This window comes from Marmota flaviventris, chromosome 9, assembly GCF_047511675.1.
Source record: "Marmota flaviventris isolate mMarFla1 chromosome 9, mMarFla1.hap1, whole genome shotgun sequence".
Taxonomy (NCBI): domain Eukaryota; kingdom Metazoa; phylum Chordata; class Mammalia; order Rodentia; family Sciuridae; genus Marmota; species Marmota flaviventris.
Window position 1 is genome coordinate 88,987,919 of NC_092506.1, and position 19,855 is coordinate 89,007,773.

The 19,855-nt window shown below is 35.7% G+C and overlaps 1 protein-coding gene across 4 annotated transcripts in view; it reads right to left on the reverse strand.

Moving 5' to 3' along the window:
- Window positions 1-7,048, reverse strand: part of Dcun1d5 (defective in cullin neddylation 1 domain containing 5) — a 29,841-nt gene extending 22,793 nt beyond the window's left edge. Inside the window, exons 1-2 of one of the 4 annotated variants that reach the window (XM_027930791.2) lie at window positions 6,669-7,048; window positions 4,549-4,640 (exon numbers count right to left, since the gene is read on the reverse strand). In XM_027930791.2, coding sequence (XP_027786592.1) covers window positions 4,549-4,640; window positions 6,669-6,754 — 178 coding nt within the window. In that variant the 5' untranslated portion in view covers window positions 6,755-7,048. Of the gene's footprint in view, window positions 1-4,548; window positions 4,641-6,566; window positions 6,649-6,668 lie in introns of those variants that run through there. The other 3 variants (XM_027930790.2, XM_027930792.3, XM_071616652.1) reach the window with 3 other exon arrangements.
- Between the last annotated feature and the right edge of the window lie 12,807 nt (window positions 7,049-19,855).

A 19,855-nucleotide genomic window follows, 5' to 3' on the forward strand; every position in this document is an offset into this window, starting at 1 on the left:
TGAACATCTAGAGAATTGTTTTAATTAAACATGTTATATTCATAATTCAACATAGGAAAGAATGTACATAAGAGCTGGGGGTGTAGTTCAGTGGTAGAATGTGTGCTTAGCAGGCACAAGGCCCTGAGTTAAATCTCCAACACCATTAAAAAAAAAAAAAAGCATATACAATAAAGGTATTAAAAAATACATAACTAAGGCTGTGTTTGGCAGCACATGTCTGTAATCCCAGTCTCTTAGGGAGGCTGAGGCAAGAGGATCACAAGTTTGAAGTTAGCCTGGGCAAATTAGTGAGATCTTGTCTCAAAATAAAATAAAATGGACTGAGGATATAGGTTAGCAGTAGAGTACTTGCCTAGCATATGCAAGGCCCTAGGTTCAATCCTAGTACCAAAAAAAAAAAAAAACCAAACCCATAACTGAGTATGCATCCTCATTATATGGCTGGAAGAAAAAAAAAAAACATTAAAAATTTAATGGAAGAAAACAAAAGTGCTTTTTAAAGCCATGACAGAAATACATTCTAATTTTTTCTGATGCAACAAGTACACACGCCCTCAAAATTGCCATCAATGCTTAGAAGGGAAAGCTGAAGAGTTTTGTCAAGAAATATCAGCTACTGTCACAAAATACAGGCTTCTAGAAATGGGGATTAGTGATTAAAACTGATTAGAATCAGGTTAAAATTTGTTTTATATGTATAAAGTATGCATATATACACCATATACACACACACACACACACACACACACATACATACATACACACATATATCTCATCTTATAGAGCTAAGATCTATAAATGTTAAATAACTTTCCCAAAGAAATGCAAACAGTAATATATTTAAGTCTAAAGCAAAGTCTGTACCAATGTCCTTTCCTTGAGTCATAATTTTAATTAAACTTTTTAACCATACCCTCCAATGACACTATTCCTGGGTAAAATTTCTAAAGCCGAATTTAATTTACTCTTTCATGCAAATTGGTTTGCACTCAATTTAAAAAGCCTGGGAAATGATTAGTTCACTGTACTAGTTCACTTTACCAGCTGGCTACTATATTAGTATTATACACTTCTAACATTTTTAAATTTTTGCTTACGACTTTTTAAAAATTCCCTTTCACTTTGTATGTTTTTATTTACCACAGGCCCAGTATACAACTAGCCTTCTATATCTTGGGTTCTGCACTAATAAATTTCAACCAATTGCTCATCAAAAATATTCAAGAGTGAAAAACCTCCACCTGTACTGAATGTACACACTTTTTCTCATTATTTTTAAACTATTTACATAGCATTTACATTATATTAAACAGTATAACTAATCTAGAGATGGCTAAAAGTCTACTGGTGAATATGTGAGGGTAATAGGCAAATAATAATACTCCATTTTATAAAGGAATTTGAGCATCTTTGGATTTTGTTATCTGTGGTGAAGATGAGGTTGTCCTACCAATCCCCTGTGGATAAACAGGGACAAACATATTACTAAATTCTTGTTAATTTAAATATCACTCAAGCCAGGCAAAGTGGTACACACCTACAATGCCAGGGACTTAGGAGGCTAAAGCAGAATTGCAAGTTCAAGGCCAGCCTTTGCAACTTAGGGAGACCCTGTTTCGATACAAAAAGTCTGGGGATGTGGCTCAGTGGCAAAGTGCCCCTGGGTTCAATCCCCAACACTGCAAGCAATAAATAAATAAATAAATATCATTCAAGAGTAAAAAGGTTTTGCTTACAGGCAAAACCACCAAGTTAATCACACGTGACCTATAATTCTATAGTAACACATTGTGGGATATTTTTAAAACTAGGAGAAAAACATCATTAACTCTGATTTTTTTTTTTTTTTTTTTAAATAATGAAAAAATGTTTCCAGGTGTATGTGCAGCGCTTAATACCATACCCATAATAGACTCTCGGGACAAAATAATGTGCTCAGTGACACAGCACTTTCATCATGAGCTACATAGATTAATTTTGGAACAACATTATTAAAAAGCTACAACCAATAAATCTAATGCTGTAATGCTATCACTGTTTTAACAGTAATAGCAAAAATATACTGAGTTCTGACTATATACCAGGTACTATGCTAAGGGCTTTATAAGATATTATACTAATAGGCACAACCACTGTCTCCACTTAATGAGGGACAGATGCATTTAAACACAAAACAATGACTGTTTGGCAATTGGTTCTTTCCTATCAAGCAATTTTCTGCCCAAAGTATCCACAGAGAGCCCTCCCCTAATCTGTGTCTCTGAAAGTCCATCCAATCCTTCTTTACTCTATTTATGAAGCTCCCTATATTTATTATTTGCATAATATTCCAAAATCTATAATTATCTTGCCTATATGCTTGTTTACTATCTTCTTCACTAGAAGCCAAGTCCCATGAAGACACGGATCATGTCTGACTTCTTCACTCCTATATCCCCAGCACTTTGCACAGTGCCTGACTCACCAACAAGTGCTGGATAAATACTGAATGAATGATAGAAAATAAATTAACCAAGTGTACTCATATTTTTTATAAAAGTGAAAATTAGTTACCATGTACACAGTCATGTACATATTTAAATAAAAATATTAGCCCTGTACAATGGCACACACCTAATCCTAGCAGCCCAGGAAGCTGAGACAGGAGGATAGCAAGTTCAAAGCAAGCCTCAGCAATTTATTGAGCCCCTAAGCAACTCAGTGAGACCCTGATTCTAAATAAAATACAAAAAGGGCCAAGGATGTCACTCAGTGGTTAAGCGCCCCTGGGTTCAATCTCTGGTACCCCGCCCCCGCCAAAATTTATATATATAGGAATAGTAGTTAAAACCATTGTCTCTAGTGTCACAACAACCATGGTTTGACTCCTTGCTCTTGTTACTATAGTATCTAGGGCAAATTACTTAATCTAAGTCTGTTTTCTCAATAATAAAATGAATATTACACCATCTACTTAACAGAATGGTTATATGAAAAAATAATTATAGCACAATTCCTGTAATAATGACAGCAATTATTTTGTTGGCAATTAAAAAATGCTAATACAGGGAATACATGTTTAATTAGAATTTTATGATACCCAGGAAAGTCCTAAAAAGAGGTAAACTCAAGCAAACATTAAAGAAAAAAAGTGCTAATTATTTTTATAATAAGAAGAGTGACCTTTTGATTCTATATCCTGCATACCAATAAAACTGGCATTTTGAATAATGGGTCAACATCTTAAATGGAGGTCAGTAAGAAAATGAATTCCCTTCATTTAAACTGGGTTAGTGGTTGCCTTGGGATGCCAGTAATAGCTTTTTTTCTGGTCTAGAATGATTCTGTTCTGCTACTAAACAATTTTAAATTATACTTTTGGGATCACCTCACTGATCGCAACAGTTATGTTGCTGTCCCCTTTTTAAAATAGTCTCACTTTCCATACAGTTAACCTAAACTTTATTTCAAGTTCAAAGCACATTTTAGAACTTAACATGGATTAGCACTAAATAAACTACATACACACTTTTAAACAAAGATTGTGAGAATGTCATTGATAAAACAGAGGGGAAAAAAAATAAGAAAGCAGGTAAGAAAAAGAAGGAAAAGGAAAACCAAAACCAAGTTTTTAGAGTTAATAACTCCAAAAGAGCAAAACTACTTTAAGGGGCTTACAAAAACGTTAGTAACAAATGGGAAATAATTATTCTTTTTCATTTACTTGCTTAATTCTTCAGCCTCATCTATGGCTGGTTTTGACTTTCACCTATATCCTAGGCTTAGAATTTTTCAGCTGTTAATAGGATTTAGCTGAGGTTAGTTAGCTCTTCCAAGAAAACTACCCTGACACTTCCAAAGCTGGGTTATACATTGCTCCTATGAATTCTCACAATGTGTCTTCCTAATACAATATTTATCACAATGTAATAACATGAATCTATTTACTTTCCTATTCTATCTCTAATAGAAGTATATGACCAAATAACAATCATTAAAGGGTAAATGTTTTGTGTAATCATAGTTCAAATCTTTTCCTGTCTCCCCTAAAGTCTCAGAAAATGTTAAATTCACAAAAATTTCCAAAAAAGAAAAAAATTTACTACGTATTTGTTTCCCATAATACTACTATAGCCAAAGGATGTAAATAAGTGAATCTCTGTTTACACATTAACAGTAAATGAGTTTCTCCTCTCCTGATGCATACTGAATACATATTTAAAGAAATACCAGCTGAAAGTGGCTCCATATTCTTTTTTTTTTTTTTTTATAATTTTTTAACATTTATTTTTTAGTTTTCGGTGGACACAACATCTTTGTTTGTATGTGGTGTTGAGGATCGAACCCAGGCCGCACGCATGCCAGGCGAGCGCACTACCGCTTAAGCCACATCCCCAGCCCTCCAAATTCTTAACTAATCCACAATCCTTGGTTTTGACCCTGATCCTATCACACAGCACTAAAACATGGCAGGCCTGAAAAAATAATTTGTTAAATGAATAAACCAAAAGGAAATAAATTTTTTTAATGCATATGACTGATATCTTCTTACATTAATTTCATTACCTGCATACTCATAAAACCAAGCCAGGCACTTCTTGCTTGAAAAATGTTCCTCTCCACTTATTAGTCTAGCAGGGGGTTGGGATCTGCAATAGCTTAGAAAACACACAAATGCCTAAGATTTTTATCAAGTCTCAACTCTTAATGAAAAACTAAGTTCAATAAGAACTACTTCAGTTCAAACAAAGTTTTGTTTTTTAAGTTGACATTATAGGGAAAAAATGGAGTTAAGTATTTGCAATTTGAAACAGTAGTCTATACATTAGATTTCTGTCTAACAAAACCCAATTGCTTCTTTGTTTACTATCAAATTCCAAAAATACCAACTAAAATTATTTCCCAGATTTCAAGACTAAGCAGAAGTTCAAACTGTGTCAATGTAAGACTGAGAAAGTAAAATCTTTATTGTAATTCCACTGATTTCCATTGAAACTGTGCATAACACATACATTTCAAAATCTTACAAAGTATATATTTCAAAATCTTACAAAGTATATATTTCAAAATAAATGATACATTAAAAATTTTCATGTATCACCTTTCAAACTTAAGATTTTTAAAAGATGATTTAGAACCCAAAAGTGTATTAAATTCCAGATTAAAAAAACACACACACACAACAAAACTTTTACAAATTAATAATCAAAAATAGTCCAAATAATTGGGCAAAAGCTACTTAATCATATTTTTTTCCTCACAAAATCATTAAAAGTTGGGAAGTTAAAAAATGGCCTCTAGGATTTAACCAACCAAGGAATTCAAATAATTACACTACCACAATGATATGGAAACACTGGAATTTCTGCAATTGAATAATGTAATGTAAAATAGGAATACCATATTTTAAAATTTTAATTGATAAAGTATCACTTGATTTCTATTTCTGTCTGCCTAGCTACTTTAATGTTTAAATAATTTTGATATATTACACACTTAAGATGGCCACAAGTTACAGTGATAAAAACTAATTTGCCTATGTTTCATAAAAATATGCTAGTAACCACTTCAAATCCTAATGTTAGCTACCAAAGGATATAAGAAAACTGTATCATAAATTAACAGCCAAAAGAAAAAATACAGAGTTCCTTAGGCTTCTTTGCCAAAGCACAGTAATGAAGGAAAAAAGTGAATTATAAAAAGGAAGATGTAGACTATACAAGTCACCTCCCTTACATTTTAAGCAGTAGATCTCTCATTAAAGAGCACTCTATTTTTTTCCTTACAACCCTAGCTAGTCTTGTTTTAATGGTAACATCTGAAGTTGATGTTGAAAAGCATCAATCATTGAGACAAGTATACCATATGAGATGGGGGGAGGACAAAAACCCACTTTCTCACACCTAAACTGCAATGATCTTTTGCAGCATAGAAGGTTTCTGTGATGACTGAATGGTATGAAAGGGGCCAAAAAGCTATTATTATAGTTCTGCTTTGTCTTTTTTTTTTTTCTCAAAGAAAATACTGAGTATAATCGCTCCAAAATTATTAGTATACATTCTGAGAATTAACAACGTGCTGAATGCTCTAGAAAACAAAAAGCATGCAGGGCTTTCCCAACGCTGCACACAGGGAATTGGCTTCCCAACTATAATTCCCAAAACTGGGGCTCCTTCAATTAAAAAAGGCCTCCAGCTGGGATGGTTCAGATTAGTCCACTCCAAATACTAAAAATTTGGAGGCCAATTACAGAAGTTTTTCCTTTTTTACATTTCCAAAGCAGTTCTCAAGATTCCTTATGCTCTCTCTCCTTTCTTCAGGCTCTACAAAGAAATTCTAGGTTTGACCTTTTAGGTTTGGGGGGGAAAGACGAGAGAAGAATTAAGGGAGTAGAAAGTCGAAAAGAGTGCACTTTATCTATGCAAGTGTTTCCCCACCCATTCTGCTGGGCACGTAGACTAATGAAGGGCGACTCTCTGGTCCCTCCTTAAACGCCAGAGCACACGCACACTAGCGACCACGAGGTCGGGCTCGGAGACTGGGTGTTCTAGACCTACCGCCTAATTTGATTAGAGGGGTCTCACCTCTCTCCACTTGAGGCCTGGAGGCTGGGCCCAACTCCTTCTCCTCCAGCTGTCCTGCAAAGGAGGAAGGAGGAAAGACTGAAAGGTGGGGGGAGGTGGTACCTGGAGATTTTACACTTTTTGAGGCCTCCGTCTTCCGCTACTGCCGTTGCCACCGCAGAGGATTTTCTCTTCTTCTTCACTGGCATCTTCCGCCCTCCCCGGCAGGGTGGGCTGGGGGGCCGGGGAAGGGGGTCGCTGTCCGCTGGAGGCCCCTCAGCGCTGGCACCCAGTTCCCAAAGACAGCAGCAAGCGGAGGGACACAGTCGCCAGCCCGCACCGGCGCGGCCCAGCCGCTGCCCGTTCGCACGTCTCCTCCTCGTCTTTCTTAGCTTAGGACAGAGATAGCTCCTCGCCTGTGAACACTGCGGCTCGGTCTCACCAGGAGGAGAAAACGCGAACAGCGCGGCACCTACAGTAGTCACGGACAGCAAGCAGCTCAATCTGACCCGGATGAGAATTGCCCGGGACCGGAAGTGACGCAAGTGCAGAGCCGGGCGACGCGATGGGCGTGGCTTCTGTTGGTCCAGACTTGCCTTACACCAAGCCGAGAGGGACTTGGGCTGGGCGGGTGGAGAAATGTAGTCAAAATTCCGTGTTTTGTCCAAGGTACCCTGACTGTTCTAATGAAGATTACACCCTGCGCCAGAGCTGATAGTCACCACCAATAAATGTTTCATGAAACCACTAATATTCTGCAGTCGACGTTCAAAATAACTTGGTAGACTAATCTGAGCTCTAAACGGTAACCTCAATTAAATGTTCCCACCCCTTAAATGTGCTAGTGCCCTGCATGCTTTCTTTATGGGCCTAAGATGAGCTTCCTTCTCCGCCATCCCCACTTTACCACTTCTGCTTATTACTTTCTCCTGTATTAAAACAGCTCTGCCATTTTTATTTCTACTAATAATGCACCTCTCAGGTAAGAGTCAGTAGGTACCCATTGACAATAAAAATTGGGGGAACAGTTCTAAGGGCCTCTCCCTAAACCTTGTTACCCCAAACAAACTAATCACTCGCACTCCAGTGGAAATATTTGTAATTAAAATTGTAAATGTTGTGTGTAGAAATTATCTAGTCAAAAAATCATTAGTCAATATTTTTTGTAAAATCCCCTCTAAAACAACTGTAATGACAGGAATAAAAATTTCTTTATATTCAATAACAGTCGTTATGGTTCATTAGCACCATAATCTGGCTAATCAGAATATCATATTTCTTTAGTTCTATTAATCCATTCAGGATAGATGCTTAGCTCAAGTCAGGGTAATAAGTGCTAAGGACATGACACTGAGCTATTTCTTTCCTGTGAACTGGAACCTGAGAAACTGTTGGGAATGAAACCAAAATTCAGAAAAGACCAAAATCAAGCAGAAGACAGAAAAACCAAGATACGATTATGTGATATCAGTCCCAAGTCCATGATATGCCCTGGAATTGTCAGTTATGTGAGTCAATAAATTTCACCAATTTGCATATGTAGTTACCGAAATGATGTTTAAAGCCTTTAATCCTTCAACTCAGTTGAAATGCACGAGACTAACAAATATCAATCAGATCAAGTCTCTAAATAGAACTACTTTCTTCAGAAAGTAGAGGACAGGAGCATCAGCAAAATCTAGAGTACAAGTGACCCAGATTCTTCAGCAAATTATTAGGAAGAGAGGAAAGAGAAGGAATTTAGAAGTGATTTCTAAAAAAGAGTTGTTGTTTTGACAGAGCTAGGGTTTGAACCCAGGGCGTTATACATGGTAGGCAAGTACTGGACTTCTGTATACTTCTAATCTAGATCATTTCAGTGTGGTTCTTATTTGACTTGTGATTCAAGCAATTTAAACAATACTGTAACAATTATGGGAAAATCAGAAATTTTAAAACTACCAGATATATGAGAAAATGTAGAACTTGGAAAACTTATCTATAGCATATCAGTAATTCCTGGGACCTGAAATAATGTGGAGTTGTGGGGGAGAAGACTGACTGCAAAAGAATGCAAGGGAACTTTTTAGATAATAGACACATTCTATGTGTTGACTTAATTGGTAGCAAATATACTTCTCAAAATTCGTTGACTCATACACTTAAAAACAGATGTTCTTGCTGGGCATGGTGGCACATGTGTGTAATCCCAGCTGCTCTCAGGAGGCTGAGTTAGGAGGATCACAAGTTCAAAGTCAGCCTCAGCAACTTGGCGAAGCCCTAAGCAATTTAGCAAGACTCTGTCTCAAAATAAAAAATTTTTTAAAAGAGCTGGGAATGTGGCTCAGTTAAGTGCCTCTGGGCTCAATCCCCGGTACCAAAAACAAAACAACAACAGCAAATATGTATGTATATTTTATAATTTTATATATATATTTTATATATATATACACACATACACATATATATACATATATGTCCTTAATTGTAAGAATATTATTTTTCAATAAATTTTATATCAAATGAACAAATTCAAACAACACAAAATAAAACAAATAATAATTACAAAATGCTATTAGAAAAAGCAAAGTTATTTCTTCAAGAAATTAGCTGCAAAAGCTAAAGAACCCTTTTCCCCCAATAAGGACAAAGGAAATGGAATAAAACCCCAAAGATGAAGACAAATAATTTAAGAGGACCAGAGGATAAAGTTCAAAGAATCTCATTCCAGATAATGAGTCATGGCCTAAGGAACTTCATAATGCATATGGAGCAGGATACAAGCATTGTTAGAGACCAGGACTATTATACATCTTTTATTATTTTCTAAATTGGATTTTTTACTGTTGTTACCATGTACTTTTCCATCATTATATATTGAGTAAGAGTGGAGAGAAGATCATATTCTCTTAAGTTCATCATATTCTCTTAAGTTTGTAAGTTGTTAAACCGTATAGAAACACTTTTAGACCTAAGAAGATCCTGACCTATCTGGAGATTCTGGTCATTGAGCTAAATTCAGTAACTCGATAGGAGATTACTTGCATCCATAGAATTCTTTGGAAAAAAAAGAAAAAATGCTGGATTTATATGGTATACATTCAGTAGATCTATAATTCAAATAACATTTAATGACAACTTAAACCAGAAACTTCTGGAGCAAAGAATATAAGGCTGACATGACTCCTGCATTCACAGAGTTGGACAGTCTGGAAGGGAAAATGTATACAACCTATCTAAGATATTTTATGAATAAATAATAAGATCAGCTGGGTAGGGTGGCACATGCCTGTAATCCCAGCAACTCAGGAGACTGAGGCAGGAGGATTGAAAGTTTGAGGTTAGCCTCAGCAACTTTATGAGACCCTCAGCAACTTCATGTGTCTCAAAAACAAACTCAGGATGATGATATAGTTCAGTAGTAAAGTGCCCCTGGGTTCAATCCCCAGTACCAAGAAAAAATAAATAGGATGTTTGTCAGTAATATCATGGGGATGGCAATTTCCAGGGTTCATATAGAACATTCATACCCACACACTTCTTCATTGCCTTCTCTGGTCAGTACCTACAACCACAATAATACCTCCATTTCTTTTTTGGAGGGGGCGGGGCAAGTACCAGGAATTAAATTCATGGGCACTCAGCCACATCCCCAGCCCTATTTTGTATTTTATGTAGAGATAGGATCTCACTGAATTGCTTAGCGCCTCGCTTTTGCTGAGTCTGGCTTTGAACTTCTGATCCTCCTGCCCCAGCCTCCGGAGCTGCTGCGATTACAGGCATGCTCCACCACCTCAGCTCATACCTCCATTCTTAAAAGTTTGGTCTATATCATCTCAATTACTCTTATAAAAAATGGGTATATTGATACCTCTCTACCTGTGAGGAATGTAGAAATGCCTATTTATGTGGTCTTACTTTTTTCTGATGCTTACCAACACATGGATATCCCATGATTTTTTACCAAAAGTACTACAATAGAAAAAAAACTATGAAAGAATACTTTGGTTGTTATGCAGGAAATTTTTAAGTGAAAGTACTGAGGAGAGGAAATAATGAAATATTTACCTTAAGCAGAAACATGTGTTCTGGTTTCAGATCCAAAGAAGATCAGTAACTTTAGGAAAGTTATATGACTTTATTCTTCATCTTATTCTATATAAAAAGATGTAAATAAAAAAAACAGGCTGTGGTTGTGGCTCAGTGGTGCTCTCACTTAACAGGTGAGAGGCAGTGGGTTTGATTCTCAGCACCACATTAAAAAAACAAATAAAATAAAGGTGTTGTGTCTGTCTACAACTAAATTTTTTTTTTTAAAAAAAGCCATAATACCCATCTGTAATGACAGTGGACATAATACTTAGCTGAACAGGAAAATAGGCAAAAGGGCTGATACATAGTTCCATTATCCATTTAGCATTTGGTGTTTATAGAACAAAGCCATGAAAAAGATCTTTAAAAATAGTCATATCTGTATCAAGGTAGCCAAAAATAGGACCTAAGATGTGTTAATTTATATGTTCTGTACATAGTTTATTTTTTTCTTAACACCTCTTTAGTAGGATTTTTCCACTTGCCAAAAAAGCAAGCAATGCAGACATTAAGTGATTTATGGGATGCCAAGTGTTATTGTGGTCCTGGAACTATATTAGCCTTTGCATACATTAACGATGATTTTCAAAACAACTTTGTAAGTCAAAATTTTATGAAACATTTCCATACACATAAACCCATAGGATGTTGACTCTGGGAACTATGGGGACATTCTGTAATATCATTTCAGTGTTTTAAAAAATCTAAAATTAAAAAATTATTTAAAAAATATTTTGAACATAATAAAATTGCAAAAATAGTGAAGTACAGGAAGAGTGATAACTCAGGGGATCCTCTTAGATTGGATGCCCTTGGAAAGATCAGAATTCACAAAATTTCGTACTGGGTAATACAGGCAGAAAGCAATGTCTTAGGTATCAGATGGACAAGAATGGAACAATTTGGACTTAAAACCCAGCCAGGAAGACTAAGAACAAGTGCTCAAGAGGGAAATAATATTAACCAGAACACCTGATTTGCTTTCTAGTATGTAAATATGTACCTTAAATAAAGAAAATTAGTTCACGGACTAATGTTACTGTCAGAAGTATATTGTTTTCATGGCTTACTGCATAGAACTCTCTCTCTCTTTTTGGTTGGTTCAAGTGTTAGAGAAGACCAAAGGTAAATGCAGGCAGTTTGTGTTTGGTGTGTGCTTATAGAATTTTATAACTTGGCCTTTGCTAGATGGATGTGTTTTTTTCACACCATATATTTCTCAAACTTACTGTTGGAAAGGTAGCATAATAGGATTTCTTAAGATGAGAACAACCATTACCTTTTTAACTCTGCTACATTTATAAAACATTTAACCATTTTATGACTCAATTTTGCTGTATATAAGGTAAAATAACAATATCTGCCTCATCTGGATAGCAAAGATTGTGTTATTGAAAAAAGAAAAAAAATATGACAGTATTATCAAAACGGCACTACGGTACACAATTATGTATTGGGGCTTTTAGAGTATACCCAACAAAATGAATTCTAACTTAGCAAGTTGTCTTATTTATTTAATCTACAGAATCAAAGGAAGAAGTTGTAAGGAGGCATATAAAAGAAGTGACTTATCTTAGGTTCCGTCTCCACCCAAATTCTAGTAATGAGGGAAAATTCATATCCCCACCACCCTTTTGAACGTAACCAACTCCATCATTAGTTTTGGGAATCTTAACTTTTTTTCCTAGCCGCTGAAAATAGAGCAGTTTCAATGGAACTCAACAAATTCTTGAGCCATGGTTCTACATCACTTCTTCGGAAAATTCACAGGTGACATGTGGGCCATTAACTGAGCACCATTGGTGAAACCTGTCAGCACAGAGAAGATCAGTTTATATGACTCTTCAGCAAAGGAAGAGAAGCAATGATCCGTAAATAATCTGCCACTTAGTTGGCACCTGCTTTCCTCTAATCACTGGCACTGATAGTGGGTTAGGTATCTCTTGATGCTGATTCTGTTCCTAATCACATGTTCTTCAGAGAACTCTTTCCAAGTTCCATCCTTATGCAACTCTTAAATCCTTAGCTAAGATTATCTTTAAATGTTATAGCATTCATTCTGTCCTCTGTTTCTTTCAGGGACTGGGCCTTTAATTTCCAAGAAACTTCTTGTCTCTCAAGATAACATGGCTCATAAGAATCAAAGGTTTTGAGCTGGGTGTGGTGGCATAGGCCTGTAATCCTAGTGACTCGGGGCTCTGAGGCAGAAGGATCATGAGTTCAAAGCCAGCCTAAGCAACTTAGTGAGGCACTTAGCAACTCAGCAAGATACAGTCTCTAAATAAAATGCAAAAAATGGCTGGGGACCCAGTGTCTCAGTGGTTAAAGGTCCCTGGGTTCAATCCACAGTACCAAAAAAAAAAAAAAAAGATTCTGGCTTTTAATAGCATGTTTTTATGTAACAAAGTTAAATCAACTTTATTTCTTTCCATTTTTGATCATATAATTATAATTCTTCTTGGAACAATAAGAATGACACTACTACAGTCATGAGCAAGAAATTGCAGGGAAAAAAACCACAAAAAAATTCTTTCAAGATATTATTTCCTACAGGCTGAAAAACCAGAGAATTCTTAGACAACCTGCACTGAACTCTTCCACATTCTATATGTGACTAAGACTTCCATCTGCACATTCTCCGGTTATAACCTACACTTAGAACCAATTGCATAATTTGAGAGACCCAGAGTCAAATGAAATTGTAGACCCTTTAGTAAAACCTTAATGCTCTATGAGACAGAAAAGCATTAAAACAGGTGAAGGGGGGCTTTCTATGCATGTGGCCCTATGAGACTTGTTTTAGTCAGCTTTTTCACTGCTGCGACCAAAATACCTGATAATAACAATTTTAGAGGAGGAAAAGATCATTTGGGGCTCATAATTTCAGAGGTCTCATTCACAGACTGAGTCTAAGGTAAGGCAGAACATCATGGTGGAAGGTCATGGCAGAGGAAAGCAGCTCAGGACAACACACCAGGAAGCAGAGACTCCCTCACCAGGACAAAGTATATATGCAAAGGTGTTCCCCAATGACATAACTTCTCCAGACACACTCTACCTGCCTACAGTTACCACCCAGTTCATCCCTAACAGCAGATGAATGAATTGATTAGGTTAAGAGTCTCATAATCTAATCATTTCACTCTCAGTTTTCTTGCATTGTCTCACACATCAGCTTTTGGGGAACACCTAATATCTAAACCGTAACAAGACAGCACAGGTTGCATGTGCATGAGGCCTGCTCTGCATATACTTTAAAAACAAATCAAGGCCTGATTGTTCATTTCATGGAGCACCAGTTTTGTTTTTGTTTTTAAAGGACAGCCAGGCTTTTTATTTATTTATTTATTTTTATGTGGTGCTGAGGATTGAACCTAGAACCTCAGGATCGAACTTAGGACCCCGTACATGCTAGGCAACCTCTCTACCACTGAGCCACAACCCCAGCCCCTGGAGCACCAGATTTGTAAAGTACACTCTATCAGAGAGTACTGTGTGTTGACTAATGTCATTATTTCTCATTCTAGTGTATACAATTAGATTACATTTCTTCTTTGTAGTCAGAAATTACCTCGTGAGGTTCTAACTTTCTTGCATAAGACTTCACACTTTATCTGTCAATGAACCAAATTCAAATAATTCATAGTCCAAGGAGATAATGGAGCCACAATATAGAAGAGGAAGATTCCTGAATCATCACATGGAAGACTCGTTGCCAAATACCACTTTATTGAACTCTGAAATAAAATTCTTCAGTTAAGCTGCTGAAATCTTGTAGTGGTTTATTGTAACATTTGCTATACCTTGTTTGTATCTGTCAGGGCTAGGATATGCTATAATAACAAACCACACCAAAATCTTAAATATCTCATGTTTTAGATCATTAATGCTGCTATAACAGAATACAAGAGACCTAGTAATTTATAAAGAAACTTTTTCTTTATGTTTTTGGAAGTTAGGTGGTTTAAAATTAAGAGTCTCACATCTGGCAAGACTGCACCATGCCATGGTGGATGGTGGACACACAAGAGCAAGAGAGCAAGAGGAGTGCTAAATTTGCTTTTTAAAACTCACTGTAGTGATAACATTAATCTATTCATTAGGGCAAAGCCCTAATAACCTAATCATCTCTTAGTAGGCTCAACCTCCTGATACTTGCTTTGGAGATTAAATTTCCAGCACATGAACTTTGGGAAAACATTCAAACCATAGCACCTATCATAACAAAAATTTATTCCTTACTTACAGTAGTTTATCAAGAAGACTACTCATATAGATAGCCTGGTAAAAACTTCATCTTGACTTATACTTTCATGATTATCATGGCAGTGGAAAAGAGCTGTAGTTAATCATACATTGACTTATAAGGTTCCTGTGTGAGGGGTCAAAATAGCCCACCTCTAAACTATACTTCTTTTTTTTTAATATTTATTTTTTTAGTTTTCGGCGGACACAACATCTCTGTTTGTATGTGGTGCTGAGGATCGAACCCGGGCCGCACACATGCCAGGCGAGCGTGCTACCGCTTGAGCCACATCCCTAGCCCTAAACTATACTTCTTTAGCATAATTTGAGACAGCTACTCAAAGGGGCTATAGACAAAAGAAATAGTTCTGAAAGCTGTCCTTTTATGGGGCAGATTTGTATCTGTTATTGAAGTACAAGATGACATAAACAGACTTTCTATGAGGCTTACTTTTTTCTGCCTTTTCTGGATCCACCTAGAGATTTCCACATGATGTCACATTATTCTGAAAGTCATTATCTGCAAGACTATCTGCAAAATATAACAACCATTAATTGGTGCATTTTTATCCCTTCACACCTTCCTAACTTACATTACCGCTTTCTTCCCAGCATCCTAAAGCCCCTATTTTTTCCTGTATCTCAAAATGCTATTTAGATTTCAACTATCTGGTGTTTTAAGTCTCATACTTATATATGGCTCCCAGGCTTCCATAAATTAATACATTTTTATGCTTTTTCCCTGTTAATCTGTCTGCTGTGCATTTATTTCATGGACTAAAATTATCAAAACTTCAGAGAGAAAATTCCAACTTCCTTATGTGATATATCATGTAGATGATATATCAATCACTTCTATATACATTTTGATGATCAAAGCAAGTCATATAGCCTTACCTATTTTTAAAATAGCTGAGAAGTGCAATCCTATTATGTGCCAGGAAAGAGGAAAGCCAGAAATGTTTGTTAAATGGCAGTAATAAAAAGCACATGAATACACATGTCGGTGCTTAGAAGGAAGATGCTGCTGTACAGAAATTTAAAATATGTTGTATGAAATTGGGAATCATCCAGCAGGCAGCAGGGAAACAGAATAGCAGGTTGTTTAGCTGGACATTTCATGTGTGCTTTGGTAAAATATTTATAATACTGTTCTCAGTGAAAAGTAGAAGTTAGACCATGAACCTCATGAGGTTCCAACTATGGAAAGTTGTTGAAGGCAGAGTGATAGTGTGTGTTGGTTATAGTCGTCTGCCCTTTGCAAGGTATTAGAAGTCATATATAAGCTCAGAGAAGAACTGGTTGATATTCTAGAAAGGACAGGAGGGTACTAATTCTAGAGATCAAAGGCTTTTCTGAGTTCCAGACACGGAGGCCCAAAGTAATAGGAGATAAGACTAAGAAAGAAGTTAGACATGAAAATATATCTGTTTAAAAAGTGACACAATCCTTAGACAAAGATCAGTCTATGGATTTTGATCTTTCCATCCAAATCTGTTGTTTGAGATAATCCCAAGATAACCATCAAGTTGAGAAAGAGAGACCTATATCAGAATGCAGACAAATTCCTGAGAACTATATGTAGGAAAGAACTAAAATATCAAATTTAGCATATAGAAAAAGCAAATACATATGAAAGCCTTAGTTTTTAAGAGAATTATATTGTTATTGAAACCATGAGCCTAGACTAAAAAAGACCAATTTGGGCCTTTAAAAAAATCATCCACCTTCCAGCATTTCCCCAACAAGAAATGCAGATAATTTACCTTTTTAGCTTATGGGTTGCTATACTTTGAGGAGCCACATTTGAACCTAGTGGAAAAAAACTGTACACCACTTGTAGGTCTTGGATTTCTCTCTTTCTCTAATAAAGAATTCCCCCAAATGTGTCTTCAATATCTTCACAGCTTCATTACTGACAAGAACACATGATAGGAGTAACTTCTAGTAGATTCAGCAAATTTGTTTTTTAATGATTTAAAGTCTCAAATTTCATATTTGGTTAGCTGTCATTAGGGATTAAAGGTAACAAACCGATGCTTAAAAAATTAGAACTGCAACTGGGCTTCTTTTCCTTTAAATTTATATTGAGCCTTCCTGCTGGGTAATTTGACACTGACAATTTTTTGATGTTCTATTTTCATAGAAACAGGCTGTGATGTCAGAGAGTTATTTTATCACAGAATTTATCTAAAAAAAGATGTTAGGCTGTGAAACAGAAAACTGATTTAATTGCATGTTATTCAACAATCATTTTATATAAATAAAAATGGGAATAGAAATACTCAAAATAACCATTTATGTGAATATTTTTGTTAATAGTTGCCATGGTGTTGAAAGCTTCATCATTTTACATCGATGGGTATATATTTTTAAAATGACACTAAAGGGCATTCAGTTATAAGTCAAAGCAAGACTGTTCCTGCAAATAAAGAAAGTAGCAACTGAAAGTACACATCATCACAGAAGAAAAGAAGACTTTTGATATGTTTTGAAACTTATACTAAAGGCCTTAACATGGTAGTTTTGCTAGCATACTTCATTATTCTAAAAGGCAAATTTAAAAGCAATGCCCTCTTTATCAGACAATGGAATTTGATGGAGGTGCAACAAATTTTGTTAAGACAGCATCATGTAAGGCAGCTTTGCAAACTCCCAAGTCCACAGGGTCTGGTAGGTTATGTAAATCAGTAAAATGGCCTGGGGGTAAGAAAATCAGGTGTATGAGCACAGAACTGTATGTTTTAGCAGTTTAAGTGGGATAGATTAGCCAGAGTAACAAAGCAGCCAGTAACTCAAGAAGACAAAATTTTCTTACCTGCTCACCCTACCAATCAAGGGTCAGTTGGGAGCTCTCTTTTTTGCTATGAGAATAGCTACTATCAGCAACATTACCGGTTACTCTGGCAGAGGAAAAAGAAAGAACATAGCTTTTTTTTTTTTTTTTTTTTTTTCTTGGAGTCTGCTTTGCTGCATGGTTTCTTTCCCCTCAAAACCAGTAAGATGTATTGTCAAAAAAAGTGTGACTTTTCAAGAGAACTCTTACATAAGGTTATTATAACTAAAACTCGATAAACAGAAAAACTTTTTACCAAGGAATATACAACATCATAAAACTATAGTGGGTTTTCTTTTTGTATATTTCTCCCAAGCCTGGTGTTCCTTTTATTTTAAAAAGAATATTTTTAGAATATAGTCTTTACTGTACCTCCTGCACTGCTTGCCATTAGATGTACTTAAAATAATTTTTTTCTTTAAGTAGTGCATTGCAATTATACATAATAGTTGGTTTATTTCAACAAAATCATACATGCATGGAATTAATTTACTCCATTTCAGTCCTTGGTGCCCCTCCATTTTGATATTCAATTTTAAAAATATTATGAGGCACTAGCATTCAAATAGATAATAGTTAAAGTCTGATAGAATGATCACATATTTAAATTATGTAACCATACTGTCTATATTTTCTCATAATGAATCAGAAATTATATCTGCAAGAACTCTACATGTTGATTTTGTATTTTTCTAATGTCTGTTTCTGTTTCTTTTTGCTAATAGAGACAGGGAAAGAAATCATTCCCATATTATCTCATTTATGGCCTATTCTTCCACCTCTTCAGTCTTTTCCAGGATAAGTTGGGGAAGGTGGGTAACAGGAATGCAGATGTAGGAATTATCTTCAGCTATATGTTACAAACAAATAAACACTAACTCACTTGCTTACATACCTCCTATCTCTCTTCTCCTGTATTTTCAGTGCAACTGACTAGGAAGAATTGGCTTTCCACTGGACCTAGAAGTATTGTTAACAACTAGTTATTCAGTGACTTAGGAAAAAAGTCAGAAGAAATATGACTGCTTTGATTCTTCAGGGAGACATAAAAAAGACTATAACTGTGAGTAATCAGTTTTTATTATTTATAAATTATCCAGTCTAAAGTATTTTGTTATAGCAGCCCAAACAGACTAAACAATGCTTTACAATGAAACTTAATGTTCAACTCAAATTTAAATATATTTATCTCCACAGAATTTTTTTAATGATTAAAGAGTCCTTGATAAAGATGCTAGGAGATCCCATTTCTGTAAGGGTTTAGTCCTCATAGATGATACTTTCTATGTGTTCATACATATCATAAGGGATGATCAAGCTTCATTGGGACTCTTTTATAAAGACATTAATCTTCTTAATGAGGGCAGAATCCTCATGACCTAATCACTTCTCAAAATCTCACTTCTTAACACCTTCACACTGGGTAATTAGGTTGCAACATATCAATTTGAGGGGACAATTATTCAGGCTACCAGAAGTATACATTTTATTATACTGGTGTCTGAAATCTGTAAAAACCATTTCCTTGAGTGAGTTCCTGCTTCTACAAGTCTGAAGAAAATATTCTCAAATGACATTCTTTCATGTGCAACTACCCAGCACTGTTTAAGAGAATTGTTTAAGAGTTGATTATTGCTTTGCTATGAAAATTTATATGTATAGGTCAGGATCCTCTAGAGAAATAGAACCAATAGAATGTATATAATCATAGAAGAGGCCTCCCTTAACCCCACCAATGGAATTGGCTCACAGAATTATGAAGGTCAAGAAATCCCATGATATGTACCATCTGCAGGTTGGAGAAACAGAAAAGCCAATGGTATAATTTAGCCTGAGTCTGAAGCCCTGAGAACCAGGAGAACCAATGGTGCAATTCTCAGCTCAAGGCCAAAAGCCTAAGAATGTTGAGAATGGCTAGTGTGATATGTTGGAATTTGAAGGCCCAATAGTCTGGAAGAGCAGAAAATGTTTTTTTTTCAGTTTCAGAAGAGAGAGCAAATTTGTCCTTTCTCATTTTTTTGTTCTATCTAAAATCTCAATGGATTTAATAATATTCACCCATTTCAGTGAGAACTATTTTATTATTTAGTCTACTGATTCAAATGCTGGTCTCTTCTAGAAACCACCTCACAGAAACATTAAGAAATAATATTTTACC